The sequence below is a fragment of the Vulpes vulpes genome, chromosome 7, assembly GCF_048418805.1.
Source record: "Vulpes vulpes isolate BD-2025 chromosome 7, VulVul3, whole genome shotgun sequence".
Lineage (NCBI taxonomy): Eukaryota > Metazoa > Chordata > Mammalia > Carnivora > Canidae > Vulpes > Vulpes vulpes.
In genome coordinates, this window is record NC_132786.1 from 69,663,653 (window position 1) to 69,688,769 (window position 25,117).

The following is a 25,117-nucleotide window of genomic DNA, read 5'->3' on the forward strand; positions in this document are numbered from 1 at the left end:
TGCCTTGAAATAACCGTGTGGTTTCTCTGGCCTGTTCTCTCACAGGGTTGCTGAGATATTAAACCAGAAGGGCTGTACTGAAGGTGGACATGTGTGAAGGCATTGTGAATTCTTCCCCAGTTTATATTCTCCTCTTTGTGTAGAGTTGGCGTGTGGGATTTCTTACCTGGAGTCTCAGTGTGATCTGTTAAGTGCTGCGGATCTTACAGAAACAGGTTTTGGTGCTTAGGCACCTGCAGGAAAAAGCAACCTTCTCTTCTAGCAGTTTTCCAGGGCATACAAAGTACCTGTAGATAATATGGCATTGTAATCTTTAAAATGAATTCTTTCTTGATAAGCAACATATGCCTGTGATAGAAGATCTAGATGTCACCTGCAAAAGTGGAACTCTTCCTAAATAAGTCTGTGACCTTCTATCCAAGGTTTCTCCTTTGAAGCAACTCCCCTTACCAATCGTGTGGTTTTTTAACCCTATACATCTTCTGCGTATATCAGCATATGCACATTGCATGATTTTAAGTTGCACTTGAGTACATGATGAGCTTACAGGGAATAAGTAACTATAGTTAACCAACACCCTTGAACTCCTAATTTTCAAAGACACTTTATGCCAAGTTGTCTCCATCTTCTGTTAACCATTCATCAGCCATTAATTTCAGCCTACATCTGTTTTGGAGAACAATAAGGGACTTGAACGCACACCTATGTCCTTGCCTCAAATGCATTTACTTAGTGTATGAAAGAACATGCTGGGGTGGGAGGTGCAGGGGGGTCTCTGGCCTGTCCCTCGGCAGAATCAGGAGTCTAGACACCACTGTGTGCCCGGGCAGTCGGCATGCTCCTGCTTTGCAGTGCCGTCTCTGCTCTTCTGCCACCAGCACCTAGTGACACCTTCAGGAGGAGAATCCCTCTTCTCCCTTACTGGGCAGGATTTCCCCTTTCTGTCATATGCCTCCACTCACCATTGAGGTTTCTCAGGAGACAGACGATGGCCTTCTTGTCCTGCATCTCACCAACCTCATATTTTGTATCCTCTATGCTGGACATCGTGCTTTAACCAGGAAATCTGTGTTTCTCCATGATCGCACCACGTCTGTAGGGACCAGGCCACCCATCCTGCCCTTCTTGCCCTCCTTTAAAGGCCTGTTGAAAACTCCTCTTTTTTTCACACAGCCTTCCCTATTTGCTGACTTCTGAACACATCTTCCCTTGTTACTGTACTTGATGGGAATTCCTTTGTCTGCTTGTAGAACATGCCTGTTGAAAGCGTTTGGCCTTCTGATCTGTATGTGAATTTCCATAGGAATCTTTGGAAGAAACAGTTTGTTGGTGACATCGCTGCCTTTACTTCTTCGCTCTTCCGGCCCGTCTCTCGACTGCCTGAGTCTCTCCCATTCTTTAAGACCCTACTGAGAGTCTCTCATCTCCTTTAAGACCTCCACGTATCTGGCCAGATGTAATCTTCCCCTTTCTGTATTTTTCCCTTTCTCCTATGGCCAGTTGTACCCACTGAAGTAGCTCCCTCCGTGCCTCTTACTGCCTTGCCCGTTCCTGAAATTGTTTCTCCAGGTTGATAGGGATCAAATACAATGGCCTATTAGCAGCCTTATTCTTGGTGGCAGTCCCCTTTCTCAAGAGACTCAGCCCTCCTCAGCTCCCCAGCCCAGAACAGTGTGTTGCAGGGTTCTTCTCTCCACTCTGGGCTCTGGGGCCATCCCTCAGCCCTCCCTACCGCTATCCCCTGGTGGGGTGGGGTGACCGGTGAGGGGCTGCCATTCCCCCAGCACATTCTGCCTTCCATCTCAGCGCCCCCTGGGTCTTGCTGGGGCATTTCTCATGTGTTTGCAGTCCTGCCGGTGCTGAGCTCCAGCTCCACGCCTCTCCGCCTGGGGTTCCTGACATCCTGGAGCACTTTGATTGGGTAAATCCTCTGGCCTAAGCCCCGTGTGCGTCACTCAGTCTTTCCTCCGTGTCCTGACTGCCACCCCCTCCTTCCATTCCTACTTTCCAGTGCTGCCCTTCTTGCATGTGTTTGTACCCGGGCGGGGCTCTGCTGGCCTCCCGAGCCTCAGCAGTTCCCTCTGCTTCCATCTGATTTTATTCATAACAGATCAGCCTTTTCATGGTGGCATCTTTATAACTTCACTCTCTTGTTTGGAAAGGCTGGTGGCTTGCCATCAGCTGCGGAATAGAGTCTAAGCATGCTGTCAATTACTACAGGCAGTGTGTCCCCCCCCAGCCCCAGCCCCTTCCTTTCCAGCATCCCATCTCACCTCTGCAGGTCCCGCCTCCAACCTGAGTCCTCTGAACTTGGCCAGCTGGTTCCACTGAGCCTAGGCTGGGGGCTCACACACACCCTCCCTCATGTCCTCTGTCCTCCTGCAGTCCCACCCTTCATTCAAGGGTCTTCTGTTATCCCCTCTCCTTTTACGTGGACTCCCACATGAACTCCACCCAGGAGAGAAGACCACTCTCTCCCCAGAACAGTGTAGCACTGGCTGCTGTACCCTTCCCTTAGCATACTTATTGCCTTATGTTACCCATGGCTTCTGCGAGTATGTGTCTTTAATGAGCATGTTTTTTTCTCCCTCCTTTTGTCTCTACACACCCTTTAGCACCCCCTCCACAGTGTGTACATGGTGGCCACCGCTGTGATGCCCTGTGTCTTTTCCCTGCCCGGCTGCCCTGTGTCCCTGGGGGTTTGCTGGTGGAGTCTAGTGCACCCATATAGGGAGTTCCTGCTTCCAGGCCCAGTACTTCAAATCACCAAAGTCATGGAGAACCAACAACAGGCTTAGTTCTACCTCCTTCCCACCTGCAACCGCCCCCCCCCCCCGCCCCCTCCTCATTTCTAGCACTCCAACACTTACAGGGCAGATCAGTATGGGTGATTTTTTTTTCCCCTTCACTTGTCCCTATAAGAAATACATTTGCAATTCTTCCAGTTAAGAGAGCCAGACACTCCTTCCTGGGCAGATCTGGTATTCGATCTCGCTTTCAAAATGTAGTGGCAGAAAGAGTATCACCTCAAGTAATGCAGCACACCGTGTCACGACAGACTTCACGTTTGGTCTTCTGAACCTAGTTGTTGTAGGATGTGCTGCATTCCACATTGAGCTATGTGACAGTTTTGAAATTTTAAAAACGAAGCTATTCTTGACTTACCTTAGTATGAAAAGCGGTCTCACATGTGATCACAGCAGGGAAGAAGTGGGGATAGCGAAGTGTATTTTTATGCTTGGGTGACTCAAATGGGATTTCTCCAAACGTCTCGCCCTTCCTGCCCCCCAACCCTGTGGAGCATCCCCTCAGCTGAAGAGCATAAGAAATCCGTCCCAAAGGGTAATTCTTTTTGAAAAATTGTAAGTGCCTAAAATAAGAGCTTAACATGAGTGCGTATGCTCAACCCTATTTCTGTACAGGCTGTTGGTACCATACTACTCAACTAGAAGATTCTGTGATTCTATGCTATTATACTAGTTAGATCTTGTTGTCAAAAATGATATAATAAGGCCTATGAAATAATATATTTCTCCAAATATGGAAGGATTATCTCTAGGAGGTTGTATTCAGCATTTTGTCACATTTGCATAGAGAGTCTTAGAGAGTCTTAGATTTATTGCAAGTGTACTCTGTCAGAAGAACCTTCTATATTGCCAAGACTGGTGCCTGCCTTTTGGCTATACTGGGGATAGCTGACTATATCTATTTCTTCCTCTTTTGAACTTGAGGACTTTCTGCAGGAACAATGGGCGATGAAAGGAAGTGTAATATGCCTTTCAGAATTTGCAATGAAAGTTGTCTTGGAAAATAAAATGCCACAGTTTACTTTAGCCCCACAGCCTAGAATGTGCAGCCTTCCATCTGCATTGTCCTTCCTCATGGGCTGGTTGGGACGCTCAGCCAGTTTCCGTTTTGTCTCCACTGAAACTCATCTGGCCCAAAATGTCTTCCCTCTTCCTTCATAATTCTGAGTGTTCTTTTGCTCCCCATATCATTCTATCTTCACCACCATATCCCAGTTCCTCCTGCCCCCCCTCCCCCACCTCCACTTTTGGGCACTGATCCAGGACCAAATTATCCAGTTTTATTATCCTTGGCCATATCAAGTAATTAATCAACAGAGTAGGTACAAAAGTCATTATCAAATAGGGAAAACAATGAAGGCTGAAGAGTCATTTCAGCACCAATTGAGAGTTACCACCGTAGCTACTCAAACAGCAACTGGCAACTTTTCTCAACATTTGTTTATTGTTGGTAGGTCTAAAACTGTGCTCTGGCTTCTGATAATTTCCTTTTGGTTTCCTATTGATTCAGAATTTATAAGCTCTAACTATTTCCAACTACTTCTACCTCTCCAAACCAAGCCTGTGTTAGCAAATGTCATGAACACAAATATCAAGCTATTCTCCAAGGGAAAGTAGAGTTCAGAAGGCTTGGAGTCACCAGGTTATGGGTAAATACATATCCCAATAGTCAAAGGAGTTCTTTCCATCTCTGAATCTGTCTCTATAGTCAAGATAAACTGGACAGAGCTTCCAGAGGCTTGAAGGTTACTTCAGGAAAATCATAAGGTCAGTTCTTGCTTCCTGTTCAGTGATAGATGTCCTCCGATCTAGAACACTGTGCATTCTGTTTCCGTCCTGTCCAAAACTAGATCTCTGGATTTGCTTAGCACTATATTTACAACTATATTACCTCTCGACCTCATAAGACATCGTGTACTCTTTTCTCTCCCCATCCCCGTTAGACTGTGAACTATCTGAAGGCAAAGATCATATCTTATTTAGCACCTATCATAGTGTTTGGCATGTCCTGAATGCTTAATGATATCCGTTGTTGAGGTAACAGAGGATGAAAGAATGAATGAACCAGCCAACCCTCATATTTTCCATTCTTAGACCAATTTTAGTGAACATTCCAAAGTAAGAGGATAGGGGAAATAGAAATCACTCACAAAGTCTGGGGGGCAAAAATAAATTAACTTGTGTTGGCATAAGGTCAGTGTATTATATACAGATACATACATATTTAAAGTAAAAGAAATGCAATGGTGATGTATTACATATGCTCAGGATTAACATTTTGTAAGTTGCTTAATTAAACACTTGCTTTACCAAGTCAGGTGAGAATAAATGCCATGCTCTTTTTTAGTATAATCATGTTATAAATAATAATGCATTTCCTCACCTTGAAAGCCTTATTGAGTTATTTCAATAAAAATAATTTGGTGTATTTAGATGGCTTGGTCTCACTCCCACAGTGATGTATCCTTTGGAGATTCACATTTAACATATGGCCCTGGACATCTCTGCATTCTATGGCTTGCAGGTCTTTTGAAGGAACAGAGGATGCTTCTGTAGATAGTACAGTTCTTATAAACAAGGACTGCTTCTGTGAACTGTGATTCTGTTTTATTCCTACTGTGTGCATGCAGGAGGTGATGTTTCTACTCAGGACACTTGTGTTAACTGTTACTGTATCAGGCACTGCTAAAGTAAAGAGTTGCATTGTTAACCCACTAGTCCCTGTTTTTATTACAGCATTATTACTTGGCATTTATTAAGCAATAATATTCCAAGCACCATTAAGAAAGAAAGGGAGAAAGGGAAGGATAGTGTATAATTCTCTAAATTAAGACTCACTCAGACTGAAGTGCAATATGTTAGCTCTAGCATTTCGCCTAATGAAAAGATTGTGAGTTTGAGAAAACATCTCATAAGTCCTGTGTTGTTCCAAAGAGAGTGTGATCGGAAGTTGATTTGGGGTCCTTCCAGGTTGAGTTAATGTTGGCATAATTTATATTCTGTGTCCCTAAACTCTGTGTAATTATTGCCTTTTATTCCAGATATGTTTTATGTAAGTAAGAAGTATTTTATCTCTCTTTTTCAAGATGTGAGCCTTGCTGCACATAGTCCATATGTGTCAAGGATACCATGATGTGGTAAAAAATTTGAAATCAGTCAGTTGATTGTTCTTCTCTGCCTCATACCTGATGCCTGACTTCACAAATGTTTTCAACAAAATAAATATTTCTTGTCTAAGATATTGTTACTTAGAGATATTTTTCTAGAAAAGCTTTTTTCACTAACATTAGGTCGCCATTAGTCTCTCTAGGTCACCAGAGTTTAGGGAAATATTTATAAAACAAAACTGTTTGGGCCCTTATTCTTTGGAGATATAGCAGAAGATGGCCACATTTTTCTAAATCCAGACACTTTGGGGTGAGTCGTATTGTAAGATCTCACTCAGGGCGTGGTGAAGTCAGCAAGATGCCACGTGGCTCTCTTGGAAGAGCAGCGTGCTCAGGAAAACAAAGCAGACATCTAGGAGCCCCAAAATGTTAGGGTGTGTTATTGTCCACTGAGCACCGTGAGAAGACAGAGCAGCTGGCCGCACCACCTTCATGTGCTCAGCTGTTAAGTTCCCACTCTCCTCCTCGGTTTGCCCTACTGTCCCCGTCATTTCCAAGCATTCAGTATTACTGAATAAGACCAAAAAATATATTGCCAAATTAGATTTTCACTCACCTTATATTGTGGTGTATTTGTGTTCATCTGCTTAGGATTTGCAAGGCCTATTGGCCTAAGAACAGTGAATCTGTGCATGAACAATGTTTTATTCATTTTATCTTGGACAGGTGACCAGAGATCCTCTCTGTATTTTTCATGGTATAGGGCCTTTTACTGGGGATGCTAAAACCTGGGGGAGGACTGACAGTGTCTTTCCCTTTGTCCTTGCAGATAGCTCACTTTCTTCCTATAGACCCAGGTTACTGAGTTGTGATTCTGACATCTTTCTCCGAAGTCCATCATAGAATAAAGTTAAAATTAAATATTAAAGTATTTTCAGATAGATGCTGGTCTTTCAAGCCTTGGGTATTTAGGATAGAATTTTACAAACACTGTGTTGTATGTCTAGCCAAAGCTGAGTTTTTCTTTTAACAACCCCCAGATGTAGTCTGTTAACGGGGGAGGCCTCTTGGCATTTTTTGTGTGTTAAGATGATAGATACCATCATAGCGAACATACATCGTTTTAGAAAATAAATGTTAAAAAAAATCCTCTACTTTTATTTCATTTTTTTTTCAGATTTTTAAAAAAAGATTTTATTTATTTATTCATGAGAGACCCAGAGAGAAGGACAGAGACACAGGCAGAGGGAGAGGCAGACTCCCTACAGGGAGCCCAATGTGGGACTCGATCCCAGGACCTCGGGATCACAGCCTGAACCAAAGGCAGACACTCAACCACTGAGCCACTCAGACGCCCCTATTTTTTCAGATTTTATAGCAAAAAGTACATGGAGACAAACTGAAACAAAGCAGGCAACTTTTGTAGATATTTTGCCTCTGAAGTGTAATTGTGGAAATCTGATTACAGCTCACATAGAAGCAGCATCATTAATAAAAACGGTTAGCAGTTATTTAAGAATGCCAGAAAAAGCTTGAAGTTGAGTTGTCTTTCAGATTTCGCATTATGAGAAAGAGGCTATTTACATTTTATTTGGAAACTGTTATTAGGATATTGTAATTTAAGGTAAAATGAAAAAAATTGAATAGATGATACTTTTGAGTTAATACTTTCTTCCTTGCTATTGCATTTTATGATAGCTTTATTCTAAATGATAAATGAGTGGATTATTACATATTTTTAAACTATTGGCAATGGGCTTTTGATAGCTTTAGTTTTCTGTTATAAAGGCAGAAATCCTGATTCCTGGGCTTAACAGCTAATGAAATGTTTAATACAGAATAAAATCAGAGTTTTTGCATTAGCAAATTGCTAATTACTTTGTGCCATAGCAGTTAGACCTAAAGATTTGACTCCATGGTTGGTGTTGTATGCCTGCTTTTAATGTGGTTAATACCACCTTATGAGATCACCAGATCCCATGAAGGATGCATTGTCGCAACTTGTTAAAAGAATCAGAATTCTTTTAGCACCAGCCATTCTCTGTGTCTGTCCATCTACCCATCCATTCCTTCCCTCCCTCTCTCCTCCTCTTCCCCTCCATCTCTCCCTCCCTCCCTCACCCCTCCCACCCCATCCTGCAAATCTGTACCTACTGGTCCAAATAGAGGGAAAGGATCTTTTTGTGTGTGTACCTGTACTCAGAATGAATGATTTCTGTGTTCCTGAGAGCTTTAGGAATTTGAGGCTGCTGATTGTCATTACATGACTTCTTTAGCCTTCTGGTGGAGACTGGTATGTGAAGAGCTATCTCCATATTTTTTTCCTTCTCTGAAGTTACCTTATTATCCTTGCCACTTATATTAGCAGAACTAAAAAGATGAGTAAGTAGTTTCCTCGAAATATAAAGCTCAGACCCACATCAAAGAAGTTTCTCAGACATGAAAGTGGAAGCAGCAGCAGTGAAACCTGCAGATAGCTCTAAAACAGATGGCCGAGTGTCAGTGTGTCACCAAGTCTCAAGAGGAGAGCTGAACACTGTTTATCCAAAATGTTTTTATTTGTCTTTGACCCTTAATTCAACTTATAGGAAATTATCCCCAGGAAATAATAAGAGATGACAGTAATAATTTATATCCATCACCATGTTACTTTAAGCACTGAAAAATTAAAAACAGCCTAAATGTATTTCTGTATTCTTTTCTGTATCCCCCACCCACCCACCCAAAGTTTCTACAGTGGCCCTGTCAGTGTAATGAGCAAAACACTGGGGTCTATTTTCTTAGCTGCCTTTTAAGTGAATATTTAACATTAAGCATTGGCAAAAGTGGCTCTGCTGATACAGAATGCCCACCAGGAGTGATTTTATTTTCTGTTCATGTCTTAGGCTTTCTGATTCTGTCACTGGATATGGTTATCAACCCCCTTGGTCCTTAGGGCCACTGTGGGGTAAGGTAGGAAGGGCGAAGGTAGATGCTTGTGAGAGGGAGGGAGGAGGAAGGGAACAGAGTGTAGAGTCCAGAAGGGCAAAGTAAAATGAAGAGGAGGAGCATAGGGATACATGGTGGGACCCCTCAAAATCCCCAATCATTTCAAGTGACCACGAAATTGGTTTTTTTTCTTATTTTTGATCAGTATATATTTTCAAGTATCGACTTCATTCCACCAATTCTTTTTTGCCCAATAGGTTTGGGGATTACCGTTCTAGCTCTTTCTCGATTACTTTTTCGAGTTCTCTAGATTTGTTTTTCATCTTTGTCTTAACATTTCTCATTCACCATTTGCCTTTTAAAATATCCTTTTCATGCAAAGAAATTAAATTATTTAAATGTCTCTTGCTGCCGAGATTTAATTTTCCTTCTTAGGTATCTTGAAATTCTGCCTTGTTGTGGCTTTTTCCACCAGCAGGAAGGAAAGCAGTCAATACAAATCAATTGCTGACTCGGTGGCTATATGGAGGGCTTACCATAATGCATATTGGAAATGCCTTTAAACCTTTTCCTGAATGGAAGGTGCCATGGCTTGTGTTTTATGGCCTTCTAATGGTAGACGGTAATCTCATTTAGCATTTTCCCAAAGTGAAAACAGTGCATTAGAGCAGCATAACAAGCATTGCGGATCAATACAGAGGCAGAGCTTTGCCCTTTCAGATTAATCCAAGGAAAATGTACCAGAGTCTACTCCAGGAACTGGGACACAATTATGTTGATTTCTACCCGTCCTTCCCCCTCTCTACTATCTAATCGTCAATACTATTGAAATATATACAAAAAGGATTTCAGAAGATGTCTGAGTGTATGTGTGACATACATGCATAGAACAGACTACCAGACAGGAAATCAGGACCCTGGAAGCAAGCAGTATTGATTTGTGGTGATAAAAGTATATTTTGACACATTTCAAATCATAAATAACTTATGGACATCAACTTACATGACTGATAGCTCAGCTCGGTAAATGTTTATTATATAACTTAAATTACCCCTTTTTACACAGTTCATAGTATTGGATGAATTGTTCCATCGTGAATAGTTTTTTAAAAGAAAAAAAACCCACCAACTTCTTTATATTGTGCAGTATGTGGAAGCTCATTTTTTTTTAAAAGACTTTATTTATTCATGAGAGACACACACACAGAGAGAGACAGAGACACAGGCAGAGAGAGAAGCAGGCTCCATGCAGGGAGCCCGATGTGGGACTCGATCCTGGGACTCCAGGATCACGCCCTGGGCCGAAGGCAGGCGCTAAACCACTGAGCCATCCAGGCGTCCTGAAGCTCATTCTTTATCATCTTTTCCTGTATATTAATGGAGAAGAGCTGAAGAGATGGTTGGGATTGTTCTAGTCTTCTTTCCCTTCCCCATCCTCCTTCCTCTCCTTTTATATATACATATTTTAAATATTTTATTTATTTATTCATGAGAGACACGGAAAGAGAGAGGCAGAGACCTAGGCAGAGAGAGAAACAGGCTCCTCGCAGGGAGCCCAATGTGGCGGGACTTGATCCTGGCTCTCCAGGATCACGCCTTGGGCTGAAGGCAGGCGCCAAACCGCCTAGCCACCCAGGCATCCCCTTCCTCTCCTTTTAAAATCTAAGATATAGTAGAAGAATCGTGGTCCTCAGCACTAGGAGAGAATGTAACCCTGTTTTCCCATGAACTGTTCTAGACATTAGTCATGTATTTGCTAGGTTCAGCTGCCCTAATGCTTAATTATATTTTATTTAATATTTATCCAGGTATGTGCCTTGCTATCATCAGTCAGTTTGTGATGACTGTGTATCTGCTCTTCAAAGAACAGCTGACTCCCTTTAGATGCTGATGTTCATGGTAGGGGATTAGGGAAATCCATGTCCAAAAAAATTCATAGATGTATAAACTTCGAAATCTTAGAATGGAAACTCCGGGGATTGGATTTAAATCCTGTTCCTGGGTATTTGGCAGAGCAGTAAGGTAATGAATGAAAAAGTAAAAGAAGTAAAATCAATGTTACAAAAAATTTGTGGGATTATTTTTTCCCTGTATGTCTACCTTCTTTAGAAGGTGGTAAGAGGTAAATTCCCTCAGGGACCAGTAACATGGTTTGCATTTCAGTTTTCTGTACTAGCAAAATCTGTTAGCTTAGTGTATTGAATAAAAGTAAGGAGACAAATCGTCACCCAGGGGATTCCTTATTGATGAGAAATATTCCCCCTGTATTCTCTAGGGTTTTTTTTTTTAGAACCCATTTAATATAAAATAATGCTATTTCAAGATTACTATAGAAATAAAAAATTTAAATTGCAAAAAAAGAACTGATATGAAAGATTGGAAGGCTTTTATACTAAAAACTAATTTGGAAAAAATATAAATTCCTGGATTAAAAGTGATAATATTATGTATTTTTTCTGGGTATGTTTAGTCCTTATAATTCAAGTTCCTCTACCATCTTAACAAGAATATTTCTTTTTCATTGGCATAATTCATTTGGTTGATTTTGTTATCATTTTTCAAGTGTATATTTTAAGATTTTTGGAGGCATTGTATTTGGTACTATATATTCACTGAAAGCAAATCTAACTAAAATCTGAGATTTGTAAGTATAATTAGTAAAATTTTAGCCCAGAAAACTTAAAAATGTTTTTTCTCCACCCATTTGTATTCTTAGCAGTTTATTGCATGACTTCCATAAGAGGTATCCGTATCAATAACTGAGATCACAAAGAAAATAAGACAGTCCTTACTTCTTGGGATTTGCCTTCTAGTAGATATAGGCTAATCAATTACACCAGGCTATGGTGTAGTCATTGTTAAGTGAAAGGTGAAAGAAAGTGGCTCAGTGGAGTCACCAAAAAGGTAGTAATGGACTCTACACTGAATGGAGAGCTAGTGAAGCTGTCTAAAGAAGGTGACACTTCAATACTTAGCTCAAGTATTGAAAGACAAGTAGTTATTTTCTGGATATATAGGAATGAGTGCGAGTGTGGGTGCAGAGCATGTCCAAGATCAAGAGCAGCATGAGCAAAGACGTGAAGAAGGGATGTGTATGGATCAAACCCTGAAAGCTGTTTGGTCAAGCTACAGCAATGTGGGGAATGAAGCCTAAGAGTAGGTGGAAACCTACCTGATCCAGAAGGACTGCCTTTTGACCTTGCATTTTACGTAGAAAGCAGTAGGGAGAGATTTGGTCTTAGATTTACGTATTAGAAAGAATGTTTTGGAAGGTAAGAGTAGAGGGCAAAAGCTAAGACATTAGATTAGAGGTCATTGCCTGATTCCAGGATAAAAGTGATTATGAATTAATGTAATGACAGCGAATATGGTGAAAGAGGACCAGACCACACAGTATCTCGAACTCAATGACTGACTGGAGTGGGCATGGGTGAGAGAAATTGAGGCTCTTGGGTTTCTGATTTGGTAGACTGGGCTAAAGATTATTGGCACCATTCACCTGGTTTAGGTATAGGTTTGGTTGGGAGTGTTACAGTGTCCGGATAGGCTCGTGGTGGTATCAACTATTGGAACTAATTTCATAGAAATCATTTTTAGAAACGTTTTTTCTATGCTTGAAACATTTATATCATATTTAATGTTTTATATACTCTTTAGCCTTGATCTTCATTCTGATTGAAGACCGTTTGTCTCACTCACCTGTTTTTGTTTCAGGCGGTATGAGTTTCATCCTGTCTGTGCTGATCTGCAGGCCAAAATTCTCCAGTGTTACCGCCAGAACACCCAGCAGACCCTCAGCTGCTCTGCTCTGGCCAACCAGTACATGCACTGTGTCAATCAGGCCAAACAGGTGGGTGTGAGCCAAGTTCATTGGGGCACCAGAAGGAAGCAAGCCCAGCATCATGGGCACTGATAAGGACTGAATAGGCTAATGTGTTTGCAAGAGCTTTGTAAACCAAACTAGTCATCACCATCAAGAATTGCCATAACAACTAACTAACAAGATTCATTAGTAATCGACTTCCATCCAGGTGGTTGGGAGAAGAGTCTACATTCTCCTTGTGTTTAACTCATTTCATTTACTTGCAGGAAAGAAAAAGATTCTTACTAAAACAATACTTTTCCCAGTTGTTTTGAACTTTTGTCTTTTATGATAATTGTGTCTCAAGGTCATGCCTCATATTTCTGGGCCAACACTAAGAGCCAACAAAGAGGAAGGATACAAGTGAAGGCGCCAGGAGTTTTGGGTCTATAAGCAGCAAGTAGCCATACAGAGAATCTGGCTTAGAAACACAAAAGACAAACCAAAAACTAAAACAAAAAGCCACCTTTTGAGCACTGTTCAATCTTCTACCAGTTGCTAGAGCTCACCAGATTGGGCAGGGAAAGCGAGTCCAGAGATGGGATTTAGGCAACACTTTCCATCACTTTTATGTACTGCAGCCACACTCTTCTCTTGACCCCCCATTTCAGAATAATTCGATGTTCACAGGACATGAGTTTTCTCTAATTCATGTGCTTTAGAAAGCTAATGATAAACCCTGACGCAAATTTTCAATTCTGGCAGGTCACCTAATTGCCCATCATTTAACTGATTTAGCAGTTGCATATAGGTTGTTCTGACAGAAATTGTTGGAAACCTTGATTCCTTCTGCTGACAAACTCCCCAGAGTTGGCCTTCTGACCCAACTAAATGTAGTGTTTGAGTAACACAGCATGGCTTTCTGTAGTCTAATTTGCTGTAGTTTTAATAAAACCACTTAGTGTAAATTTCTAACACTATAAATTTCTGATATTTGTGGGAGGGTTGGTATTGTCTGGGTAGCTGGAAAGTAACATCATCACTAGTAGAAAAAAATATATAACCAAGATTTATTAAAAAAAAAAAAAAAAGCCTGTATTTTCTTTAAAAGCCTACTGGCTTGAGGCTTTCTTCTGTTTCTTGCTTGTAGTTCCAACTGTGTAACTCCTACTAGCATGCCAGTGACTCTTTTCTTTAAAGGTCTTTGGTAGAAGTAATGTTGCTAATGTTAAGTTAGTACATTTTATTTGTCAAAGACAACCTCTGATATGTTTTTAACAAGCCCCAATCTTTTGTACTAACTGAAGCCCCTGGGACCTGCCAGCTGATTCATGGATTTTTCTAACTTAATATTAGTGCCATATTGGGGTGGGGGTAGTAGTCAGTGCAAAGAATGGCTGTGACAAAGTGTATGTTTCTATGCTGGCATCTAACTAACATGCCTATTTGCACAGTGTGATATGTAACATTACTGAAGTGGCAACTGCAAGGGTGCATGGAGTTTTGACTCCACCCTGTCTATCTGGGTTGTGTTGAATTGTCTGCATCTAATGCCATGCGATCAATGGGATATATTTATACAATAAAACACAGTTACTCTGTGACAACATCAAATATGCCACACAGTGCAGTGGGGAGTTCAAATTGGGCAGATCTGGGTATGTACTGAAGTTTTGTCTTTTACGAACTCTGTGACCTCGGGCATTGATTTTTCTTGTCTGTGAATTGGGGTGATGTTATCCCCAGTGTCGTGGGGATTACATTTATATAAAGTATTTGGTACATCTTAATTTTTCCTTCTTTTCCTCAGTTGTGTTATTTCATGTTGAAACCACTAAACAGATCATCCTGGAGCACCAGATTATTACTGGTGATTCCAAAATAGGCCCCCTCCCCCCCATCTGCAACATAATTTAATGTCCTTTCCAGCAAGTGTGTTTTGAGGTACCTGTTTTCCACGACCCTTCTATTCAAATACCAGGGAGTTATAACACCAGGTAATAATACAAAGATAGCTGTCCACAAAACATTTTTATCGTAAGATGGGCAACATTGTAATGGGCAAGAAAACAAGAAGCAATAATACCTTGTATTTCTATAGTACTTTAGATTTCCAGGTGATTTCACATCCATTCTCTTGCCTGTTTTTATGACAACCTGAGATGTAAATAGAGATGGTTTTATTTTTGCTGTTTTCCAGTTGAGAGAATTGAAACCCAGGGCATTCGTGACAGTAAATGTAACAACGAGACCAAGATATACCCTACCATAAAAACAAAACAAAAAAAATGTTTAAATGGTGTTTGGTTTTTGTTTTGGATATGAGACGGGATGTCCATGATACAGAATATAGAATATATACATAATACAGAAATAAGGCGATGAGAGAAAATGTCAACGATGATCATGAAGTGTAGAGAAAAACATGAAAATACATGAATATCAAATTAAGTCATAATAGAGACTGAAGGTCACAAATAGGGAGGTGGGATTACTAAGGCCACGCAGAAAGGTACCCTATTTTAAGACCACACCAAGATGCCCACAGGGGGTTGAGAGCAGCATTTCTGCTGGAGGTCCCCAACTTTTCTTCTAATGCCCGTTTCCAGTTTTCTCAAGTTAACCTAACCTTGTGACCCCCAACTCTGCCCATTGTTATTAGAAGGAGCCTCAGCAGTATAGTAGTCCTGAGCATCAGTTGTAGTGGATCCTGACCAGTCAGTTCCCCTTTCTTGTGTTCCCTTGTTAAACCCAAAGAACCACCTAGACATGCTAATGTGGAAAATGGTCAACATGACAGCAACCCATTAGGTGTACTGTCATTTCCGGTATACTGCAAGAGTTTTCCCCTTGGAAGAACTCCAAGAACCAAATCCACTCCACTTTTAAATGACTCATAAGATTGGGCTTTCACTGGTTCCCTTGAGACACTGTACTGTAGACTAATAGATATTACTGATTGGAAAATTTCCGGATATTCCTGTCTTCATCCATTTACTCACATCAATCTTTCTTCAGCTATTCTTAAACAATTCTTCATGGGTTGAGACATTGAGACTGTTACTTCCAGTATATTAAGTTATGTGTTCTTCATAAGGATAAAGAGATAATAAATTGCTGTAATTATTATTTCTAAGACGTAAAAGCTACTGGCTAGCTGTATGAGGTACAGCTTTTAAAAATGTAGGAAGACATCAATTGATAGACTGTTATTTCTCATATCTGCCTAGCTTCATAGCTCTCTATAAACAGATTAAATTACCTGTTCTTGCCACTATAACCTGATTTCTGTTCAATCTTGATTCACCTACCTTACAGGAGACTACAGAAGGTGGGAGAGAAATGGGAAGCTGGTGGTATTTGCCGCCAGTGGACCAAAATGTACCCAAGTTCTTTTTATCAAAAGATGGGAGGGACCTCTCTCAGATCTACATTGCTCTGTTCCCTGGACACCCCACTGCCCTGATATTTTCTGGCAACATCTGGCTGCTTGGGGGGGTAGCCTTCTTAGGGGGCATTTCGAAGCATTCCAACTCTTGTCCCGGCCCTGCTGCTGACAAAATGGTACAGAAGTTGGCCGGACTCTGAGCAAACATTACGTGTTCCCTGGAAGGTAGAGTTCATGGGAAATGCTGTAGCTGACATTCTAATCTAGCCATGGTGACCTGGGCTTCGGTTTTTTCTTTGCCAAATTATGGGTTTGAACTAGGTGATCCATGAGGTCCTTCCAGCCGTGATGCTGTGGGACTCATTCTACTTCCATTCAGGAGAGCAAGAGTTTCCTTCCTTCCTTTCCTTCCTTTCCTTTCCTTCCTTCCGATACAGGCAGAGGGAGAAACAGGCTCCCCATGCAGGACTCGATCCCAGGATCACACCCTGAGCCAAAGGCAGATGCTCAAACGCTGAGCCACCCAGGTATCCCAGGAGAGCAAGTTTGTGTGCACAGGAGCACACGTTTATTTTGCACATTTCAGGCCATGACATGTCTGTTTGGTATAGGCAGCACCCCAGCTTTGAGGACCTCCAGCACTGGGACCTCTGCCTTTTAGGTTGTTCTCTCAACGTTCAACTTTGCACTTCTGGTTTTCTGCATGTTGCCCAGCCTCCTACGGCTGTATGCCCTTTCCTTGAAGCTGATGCTTCTGACAGCCTCAGGGAAGCCAAAGTGGCAGAATAAACTAGGAGAGGGTAAGAACAGTTTCTCCAAAGGCAATGTACTGAGAAACAGCCCTGTTTGGCAGAAAGTAGCCTGCCTGCTAATAAAGTCCATTAGAAAATGTAGGCTGTCTGCCTCTCGTCTGCCCTGGGCTGCCCTGTTCTGCAGTGGCTTTCACCTATCCATTGTGGATCATGGGTGGCAAGGGAGTGTGGAGACAGAGCAGGATGCCAGATCAGAAGAACTAAAGAAAGCCCAGGACTTAAAACATCGGCCAGACCCAGGAGATTCCAAAGGACAGAGGTTGGTGTGAACCTGGAGTCAGATAAAGGAAGGCCACTGAGGAGAAGATAAACTGCCACAGAAGTTTAAATCAACAAGTGGGCAGTGGGTCATTAGCCAAGTAAGCAGTTCAGTTGAAGGAAGGATCAAAATGAGGGCATCTTATAAGCAAGGCAGTGCTTACCTTGGTCCTATGTTCCCTCCTGGCATCATTGGGGAGGTCAGAAAGTCACCTGGTGGTAGTAGTGAATGAGGCTACATCTTAATATGAAGTTCCTTCAGCCCAATGTGTTAGGGTACTCTGTTCTCTATTTCCAAAATGTAAATGACACCTCCAATCTATGGGTAGCCTCCAAAATAGAAAACCTTAAGATCGGGGCATATGGAGGGATGTACCATGGCAGGAGGTCTCAGCCTTCTTAAGGACATTGTATTTTATCTCCCCCGTGACTTGGGTTTGTGTTGGACCAGGGCTCAAATACTTCCCTCAGTGTGAAGAAGGCCTAAAAACAAAGTAATCGCTGTCACTCTAGAAATAAGGGTTCATGAAAGAAAAACCCAGTGCCAGAGCAAGGTGTATTTTATCATTGTTTTCAGATGAATTATAGAGTGCATCCAAATGATTTAGTAGAGTCATAGGCTTTTAGAGCAAGACAGATTTTAGAGATCATGTGACCTAATCCTGTCTTTTCACCTGGAAAAAAATTGCACTCACAGAGTGTCACTGACCTATATACAGGGCAGATTCCAGACCAGAATAGCCCACTCCTGATGACCCAGACATCCGAACTCTCAACAAGTAACTGTACACGAGTTGGACAAGCATAGCTCTAGAGCCCATTGACCTAAACTGAATTAGAGGTCTACGATCTTTCAGAGGCCCTGCTAAGTCTCTGTTTTCTCTCTTTTGGGAGTTGAGGATTGGCCACTCCCTGTCACTGCTTGTCCGGTCTGAGCCATGTGGTAGATATGTGAGCAGACTGACCCTGGAAACTTGTTCCTAGTTCAGCCTCAAGAACAAATTGGAAGAGGTCTTAGAGCGCAGGAGCCCCTTAGAAAGAAGTCAGTCTCCCCTCCCGTTGCCTCCTTTGAAACTGTAGGTACCCCTGGGTGCAGAGATGCACCTGGTTTGCATGGGCAGGAGGGAAGGAAAGAGGCTCTGAACCAATGTCACATGGTCCCCTGGCTCCAGTAACCCTGCTCCCCTCTCCTGACCCACCACAGGGGCCCCTCTCTTTATGTGCTTACTTCTTATGTCCACAGATGCCTACTCTCAGGGAACACAAAGATAAATCAAGGTTAGTTTTCTGGGAAGACCCATGGGAGCATGTTTTTATCGTGTTCGAAGGCCTCTTTATCATCATCACCTAATGACATTTATTCATCGCCCAGCTGGGCTGCTCACACTCCAGCTGACACATGGGTGTTCCACAATAGGTGTTCTCATCCTGCAGTGGGGTGGCCCTTTGGAGTTGGAGTCACAACATAGCAAACAGAATCCCAAACTTTACATGTGTTATCCCCAGTCTCTTCTATCATAGGAACGCTTCTCAAAGTAATAGTCTGAGAGTAATAGTCGTCCTACGGCATTTTCTTTCCTTTTTTTTTTTTTTTTTTAATTTGGGTTTAATAGAAGAAATATCATGATAATAGACTCCTTTTTCTTAATAGGCGTTTCTTTTCTAGTGCTTATCCTTCAAGAGTTAGAACTGCAATATGTTTGTGTTTTGTCTGTTATTGCGGCAGGTTGTGTAAACAGTTAATTACTCGTAACTTAATTTGAATATTACACAGAGCATTTGTCAGAGAAGGTATGAAACCAGATCCAGGCATTAAGCAGGAAGAATAAAGAATGTCACTGGCTGTTGAGGGGAGAGCAGAGAGTGAGGACACAGGAAGTTAGCTAATGAGATTTTCAGGTGGTCAGGAGTAGTGTGATTGGTGTGCAGGCAAAGCCCGTCTCTGCTCCTCACAAATTGAATTTATTGATGACTTTGGCTTCTATCTCACCGTTTCCTCATGGTGTCTTCACCAACTCCTTCATCTTTTACTCCCCACTTTTCATGTCCCTCCTTGGGAAAACCTCAGGTGTACCCAGACAAGTTCTCATTTTAGTGCTTCCTCATAAACCCTCCTGCTTCCATACCCTGCTTCATTAGGGCTTTCAAATCTTGGTGAGATGCCAGGGGAGCTCAGAGACAAGCACTCTGAATAGTATCTTAAAAAAAAAAAAAGTATATTTTTATGCTCTTCATGCTGATTGTTTAGCAATCCAGGGTTGCCATAATTCTTCTTAAATATATTGAGACATCCAGTAGCTGACACTTTGCTATGATAGTCAACCCCTTCAAGAAAGCTATAATTCGAAAATCAGTTGATGAGATTACTGTGTAGCAAAAATATTTGAGGAAAACAGTTAAGATCATTTTAATAAGTGGAAACGACAGGCAATCTCTGGTCTCCAGAGGCACTGCTCTTGTGTGACGAGTGTGAGCCGCCAGTTGTTCCCTCCTTGGTGGCTGGAATCAGGAAGAGACTTGGGGGCAGAGCAGTATTGGTGCCTGAGCCATTCTCTCCTCTCCGTAATTTACCCTGCTGTTTATAGAAGGGGTTTCTGCAGGCCCGTGTACGTGAATGATGAGCAAATGCAAGGAATTTCTTTCTCCACATTAAGATTAAGTGTTAGCAGTTCCTTAAATGAAGGAAGCAATTTTTTATAACTTGCAAATCTTCTCCCCGATTCTTCGGGGAATTTCCTATGTTAATTTATGCAGTGTTAAATTTATGCAGTGTTGAAATTCAGCCCAACAGCAGGGACTTACAGAGCCCATACAGAGATTGTGGGAGAACCTGTAAGGTGACACTAAGTGACACAGACCTTTTCAGGCCTCAGAATCCCTCCAGCCAGAGTTCCTAAGACCTGGGTTTTGAGCAGGTTTTATTGCATAGTTACAATATGGTGATAATAGAGTATTTGCCAGTCTATTTTTTTTAAAAAATTCAACTTGACGTTTTATTTATTAACGTCTTTGACCAAAATGAGGAGGTTTTGTATCACCTCTGCCACCCTTTGGTGGCAGCTAGGTGCAGTTTACAGCATGTGTATAGCCTGGCCCCGGAGCCTTCCCTCGTTCCTTGTATCTTCAAGGAGCCACCTGTGAATTAGTGGAACTGTTGTGCTGTCTTTGAAATTTAGAATTTTAATACATGTAGCAGGCTATTCTGTGAATGTAGTGATTTCTCTGTGTTTTAGATTTGCTCAAAAGCGTTCCATTAATCTTTTTGTTAGACTGGCCCGCTGATCTTCAAACCAGCCAGGGCCAGGCACATAATAGATTCAAGTTCCCATTGGTTTGTTGAAGAAAGTATAGTGAGTGTGTAACTCCCAAAATGCTAAATGACATCACTCTTTTTTTTTTTTTTTTTTTTTTTTTTTATGATAGTCACAGAGAGAGAGAGAGAGAGGCAGAGACACAGGCGGAGGGAGAAGCAGGCTCCATGCACCGGGAGCCTGATGTGGGATTCGATCCCGGGTCTCCAGGATCGCGCCCTGGGCCAAAGGCAGGCGCCAAACCGCTGCGCCACCCAGGGATCCCATGACATCACTCTTAAGCTGATAATTTTCTTCAGTAACTAACTAAATGCCTTTAGATGCACTCAGTATAAATCTACTCTATACTGACTTCTATTTTTTATTAACCTAGACTGTTGTGGTGAGGTTGTCTATATATCTGGAATTCATAGTTTCCTGTCCAAATAACTGGACACACAGTTGTCATCTCACACAGATCAAGCCACAAGAGGATAAATGAGATGCTGTGATACTGGGACATTGTTTGGTCTGACTCTTAAATCATAGGTGCTCAATTTTTAATTTTTCCAGCAAATACAGAGCTTATGTGAATGATGGGTTTGAGAGAAATCGCACATTGTGGTGGTGTTTTTTTCTTAAATTTAAATTCAATTAATTAACATACAGTGTATTATTAGTTTCAGAGGTAGAGGTCAGTATTCATCAGTCTTATATACCACCCAGTGCTTATCACATCACGTGCCCTCCTTAATACCCATCACCTAGTTACCACATTCCCCCACCTCCCTGCCCTCCAGCAGCCTTCAGTTTGTTTCCTATGAGTAAGAGTCTTATGATTTGCCTCACTTTCTGAGTTCATCTTTTATTTTTTCCTCCTTCCCCTATGCTCCTTTGTTTTGCTTATTAAATTCTACATATGAGATCATACGATAATTGTCTTTCTCTGATTGATTTATTTCACTGAGCATAATGCCCTCTAGTTCCATCCACATCATTGCAAGCGGAAAGATTTTTTTTTGTTTTTTTTTTTTGTTTGTTTTTTGGTGGCTGAGTAGTGGTCCATTATAAGACAACTCTGCTGAGCAAAGTGTTCTGCTTTATCTGTTTTGTCTTTCCTGTTTTCTTTGGATGCATCTGGCTTTTCTAATTGACTTCCTCCTTGAATGTATTTTGTGACCATTTCTATATGTGTTCTCTCTAAACTAGTTTGCCTGCTTTTGGATCTGGTCTTTTGTGCCCTATAGACTTCTTAGCAACTTATAATCATGGCTAAGTCAGGATAATCTACCCATCCTATACTTTTGTGACTAGCACACTCTCTATTTGTCCTTCCACTCTTTCTGTTCTGCCCTGTTATTTCAATCATTTCTCTTCATCTTCAGTTTTATCTCTAAAGACTGTTAACATCTCTTCTCAAGCAACTTTCCTCTAGACATTTCCATCTGGAATTTCTTACAAACTCCAAATTTAAGTCTTTTTTTTCTCATTTCCAGGCTGGCTCCTCCCACTGACTTTTCCATTTCTCTTGGTGATGCCATCATCCTCGCTTCCCAGTCACAAGGATCACCATAACTTAGGTCTCACCACTTGTTTTTCTATCCATGTCTTTTATGGCTCTATTTCTCATTTCCACCCTGATTCCTACTCTGCCCCTGCCCTGGTCTTCTTACCTCCAGATTCTCATCTCTTGGATCCATTATGCCAAGGATGTCAGGATAGCCCTCTAAATGACATTTTCCTATTTAAGGACATGTGGTGGATTCCCAGGTTTTTTTCCAGAAGCCAACAGAAAGTAGCTTGGCCAAGCTCTCACTCTGGTGACTCTTTTGGCACTCTTTTCTTTGGTACATTCCTAGTGTATACCCTTTTGTCTCGCTAGGCTAGTCTTTTCCTCCACTCTCCATACATACTGGGCATGCTCCTCCCTCCAAATCCTTGCCGCTGCTTCCTTTCCTCACCCCCCTCCCCCAACCTACTCCTGGTCCTTCTTCCTAGATTCTGCAAGACTCAGAGAGATGCTCTGAAGGATCCTATTAGAAGTCTCCTCTGAGCACTCCAGTTCTAGAGCGTTCTCTTCCCCTGAACAAGTTAGAACCACTCCTCTTTTGAATTACTACTTTCCTGGAAAGATAACCAAGAAACTAAGAAATAGGAAAGAGAGAAAAAAATTACTTTTTCCTCTGTATTCTCTGGTTTATCTTAAATTTTATCCTGTGTGTATGTATTACTTATTCAGTAAAATCAATTTTTAGCATATATTTAGCCAGTATATATTTTTAAATAGCTAATTATTACAGTATATTATATCTTAACTTGCGATGGGCGTGTGTATTGGTTTCCCCACAGCACCTCACTCAGTGCAGTGATGATCTAGTAGGAGCTCAGTTAAGAGCTGAGTGAATAAATGGCTAGAGCGATGAGGGCTATAGGGAAGAAGATGTGAACAGATGAATCACAGACAGCCTTGGGCCTGACACAGCCTCCTTCCTCTTCTGCATTATTTTAAAACTAAAGGGGAAAGTATCACTTTTGTCTTTTAAAGATTCCTAAGAATTGAGGCAGTATATCCCCTGCCCTAGCTAAATATAGTTTTAATCTGATAGTTGAATTCTTTCCGTGTACCACCCCCTACCCCATTCACAAAAATAAAAAACTAAATAGGATCTAGGGGCCATTTTGGCAATTTGAAAATAGATACTCACCTTTGTAGCTCTGTCCAGCCCACCAAGCTCATGAACATCTGCCTTCTGGCCTAGAATGGGCAGAGGTTTCTGGGAGATTCTGCCCTCTTGGAGCCTTTCACGTTTAATCACTACTTCACGCCTCTCCCCACCCCTTTTGCCTTGACAGTAGCTTCACCCCAGTCCCTGTGGCCACCAGAAATACTCCCACGTGTTTCCAAATGCCCCTGGTAGTGAGACAACACACATGTCCACACCCCCCTACAATCCATGCCATCTTCACTCTTGAGTCAGCTTAGTATGGTGGGGGGTGGAGTCATTTGGAAATTATACATCATTAAACGGTGGTATTCATTAAAGGTAATAGTATTTTGAGACCAAGAAGCATACGCCTTGTTTTATGTGGTTTTGAATAGATCTTGAAAAGTAATACAAATAGTACTAAACAGTTATTGTCATTTTTTGGGATTCCCTTCTGCTGGTAAAACTCATGTTTTCTATTTCTCTTGCAGAGCATGCTTGAGAAGGGAGGATAAAGTCAACTTTTAGAACAAGCAAAACTCAACGTTAATTCCAGAGGTGGAACATTTTTTTTTCCTAGTAAGAAAGTAACCCATTTAAGGAGAAAACGATTAAAGAGAAGCACCAGAGAGCAGATTCAGCCGAAGCATATCCCAGTTTGATCAACTGCAGTTTGAAAAGCCGAGGCCTAGATCAGGGATCAACAAACAAGGACACACTGCAGTGTTAGTCAGCCCTGTTCGTGACAATTAAAAGAGAAAGGCAGCCCTCTCCACCTTTTTAACTTTCTAGTTCAGCTTGCTCTTCTTACCAGGCTCCACGGTTGGGTAAACCCTCACTCTAGCAAAGCTGGGTTTGGGGCTTGGGATGGGGGCTAGGGTCCTTGGAGTGGGGAGGGGAGGGCACTATACCTCCATCTCAGCCCAGAAATGCTGGGTGCAGTCATCTTGGCTCTGGCGTGTTGGTTTTTTCTTTTTCTTTTCTCCCTTGACTATAGAAGAGCTACTTCATTTTAACTTATTATGGTGATCATGTACATAAGACAAAAAGGAGAGAAAAATGTACCTCTTTTACTGGAATAATGTTTATGATTACAAGTGAAATAAGGCATTTTTTATCAACATAAAGGCAACCTTGGCTTATACAACCTCTTCTCGATCATGAATACTGACATCTTTACTGCACTCACTATCAATAATAAATATATTTTCCAAAGAAGACTGGCATTGCAGCCCGGGGCTCCGTGTATTCCTTTCGTTGGGCTAGATGGTTATGCATATGGGAATTGAGTTGATTTGTATTGCTATTAATTTGCATCTGTGCTGTACCTTTCCTCTAAAAAGCTCCAAAGCACTTTGCAGAGCCTCAGACAGGCAACTCGCCTCTCAGCCTGATAGGATTCAGTAAGATCTTTACAAATTGCATGAACCTTCCTGTCTTTGGGATGACTTAGTCACCCTGCCTGGGGCAGAAACTAGATTAGATAAGCTTGGTTGGGAACTTCTGACCCTGCAATATTATGTTAAATGTTAAAAAAAAACCCAAGCAAAACAAAACAAAAAACCTTGCAGTTTTTGCTCTTTGCAATTTCATTGAAATTTCTTGATTATCATTTATTTTTCTACCAAAGGATTGGTGCTTCAACCCTGGATTTTCGTAAGTTGGAAATTAATATTCACACTGCAGCTGAATGGAAAAGTCTTTCTTGGATATTCATGAGAAGAAGATGCCAGTGAGCTCTGATGTCACCTAAATATCTTTTGTCATATGGAAGTTTTATTCTTTTTTTTTTTTTTTTTTTTTTTTAATGCAGAGAGAGAGAATTTAGCAAAATAATTAAGAATACGGGCTCCGGAATAAGGAGTTTCTGTATTCAGGTTCCGTCTCTGCTTCTTGCCAATTTGGGATGAAGTAGTCACCTAACTACACTGACCCTCTGATTCTTCTACTGTAAATAGATGGAAACTTGAAAAACCTGCCATGTAGGCCACCACATACATTCAGTTGGGCTCAGTATATG

At 41.5% G+C, this 25,117-nt stretch overlaps 1 protein-coding gene across 2 annotated transcripts in view; it reads left to right on the plus strand.

The window, feature by feature from the left end:
* Nucleotides 1-24,328, plus strand: part of CHCHD3 (coiled-coil-helix-coiled-coil-helix domain containing 3) — a 275,676-nt gene extending 251,348 nt beyond the window's left edge. For both annotated transcript variants that reach the window (XM_026010858.2, XM_026010857.2), the window contains 2 exons: nt 12,557-12,692; nt 23,589-24,328. In XM_026010858.2, coding sequence (XP_025866643.1) covers nt 12,557-12,692; nt 23,589-23,612 — 160 coding nt within the window. In that variant the 3' untranslated portion in view covers nt 23,613-24,328. The remainder of the gene's footprint in view (nt 1-12,556; nt 12,693-23,588) is intronic.
* The last annotated feature ends 789 nt before the right edge of the window (nt 24,329-25,117 follow it).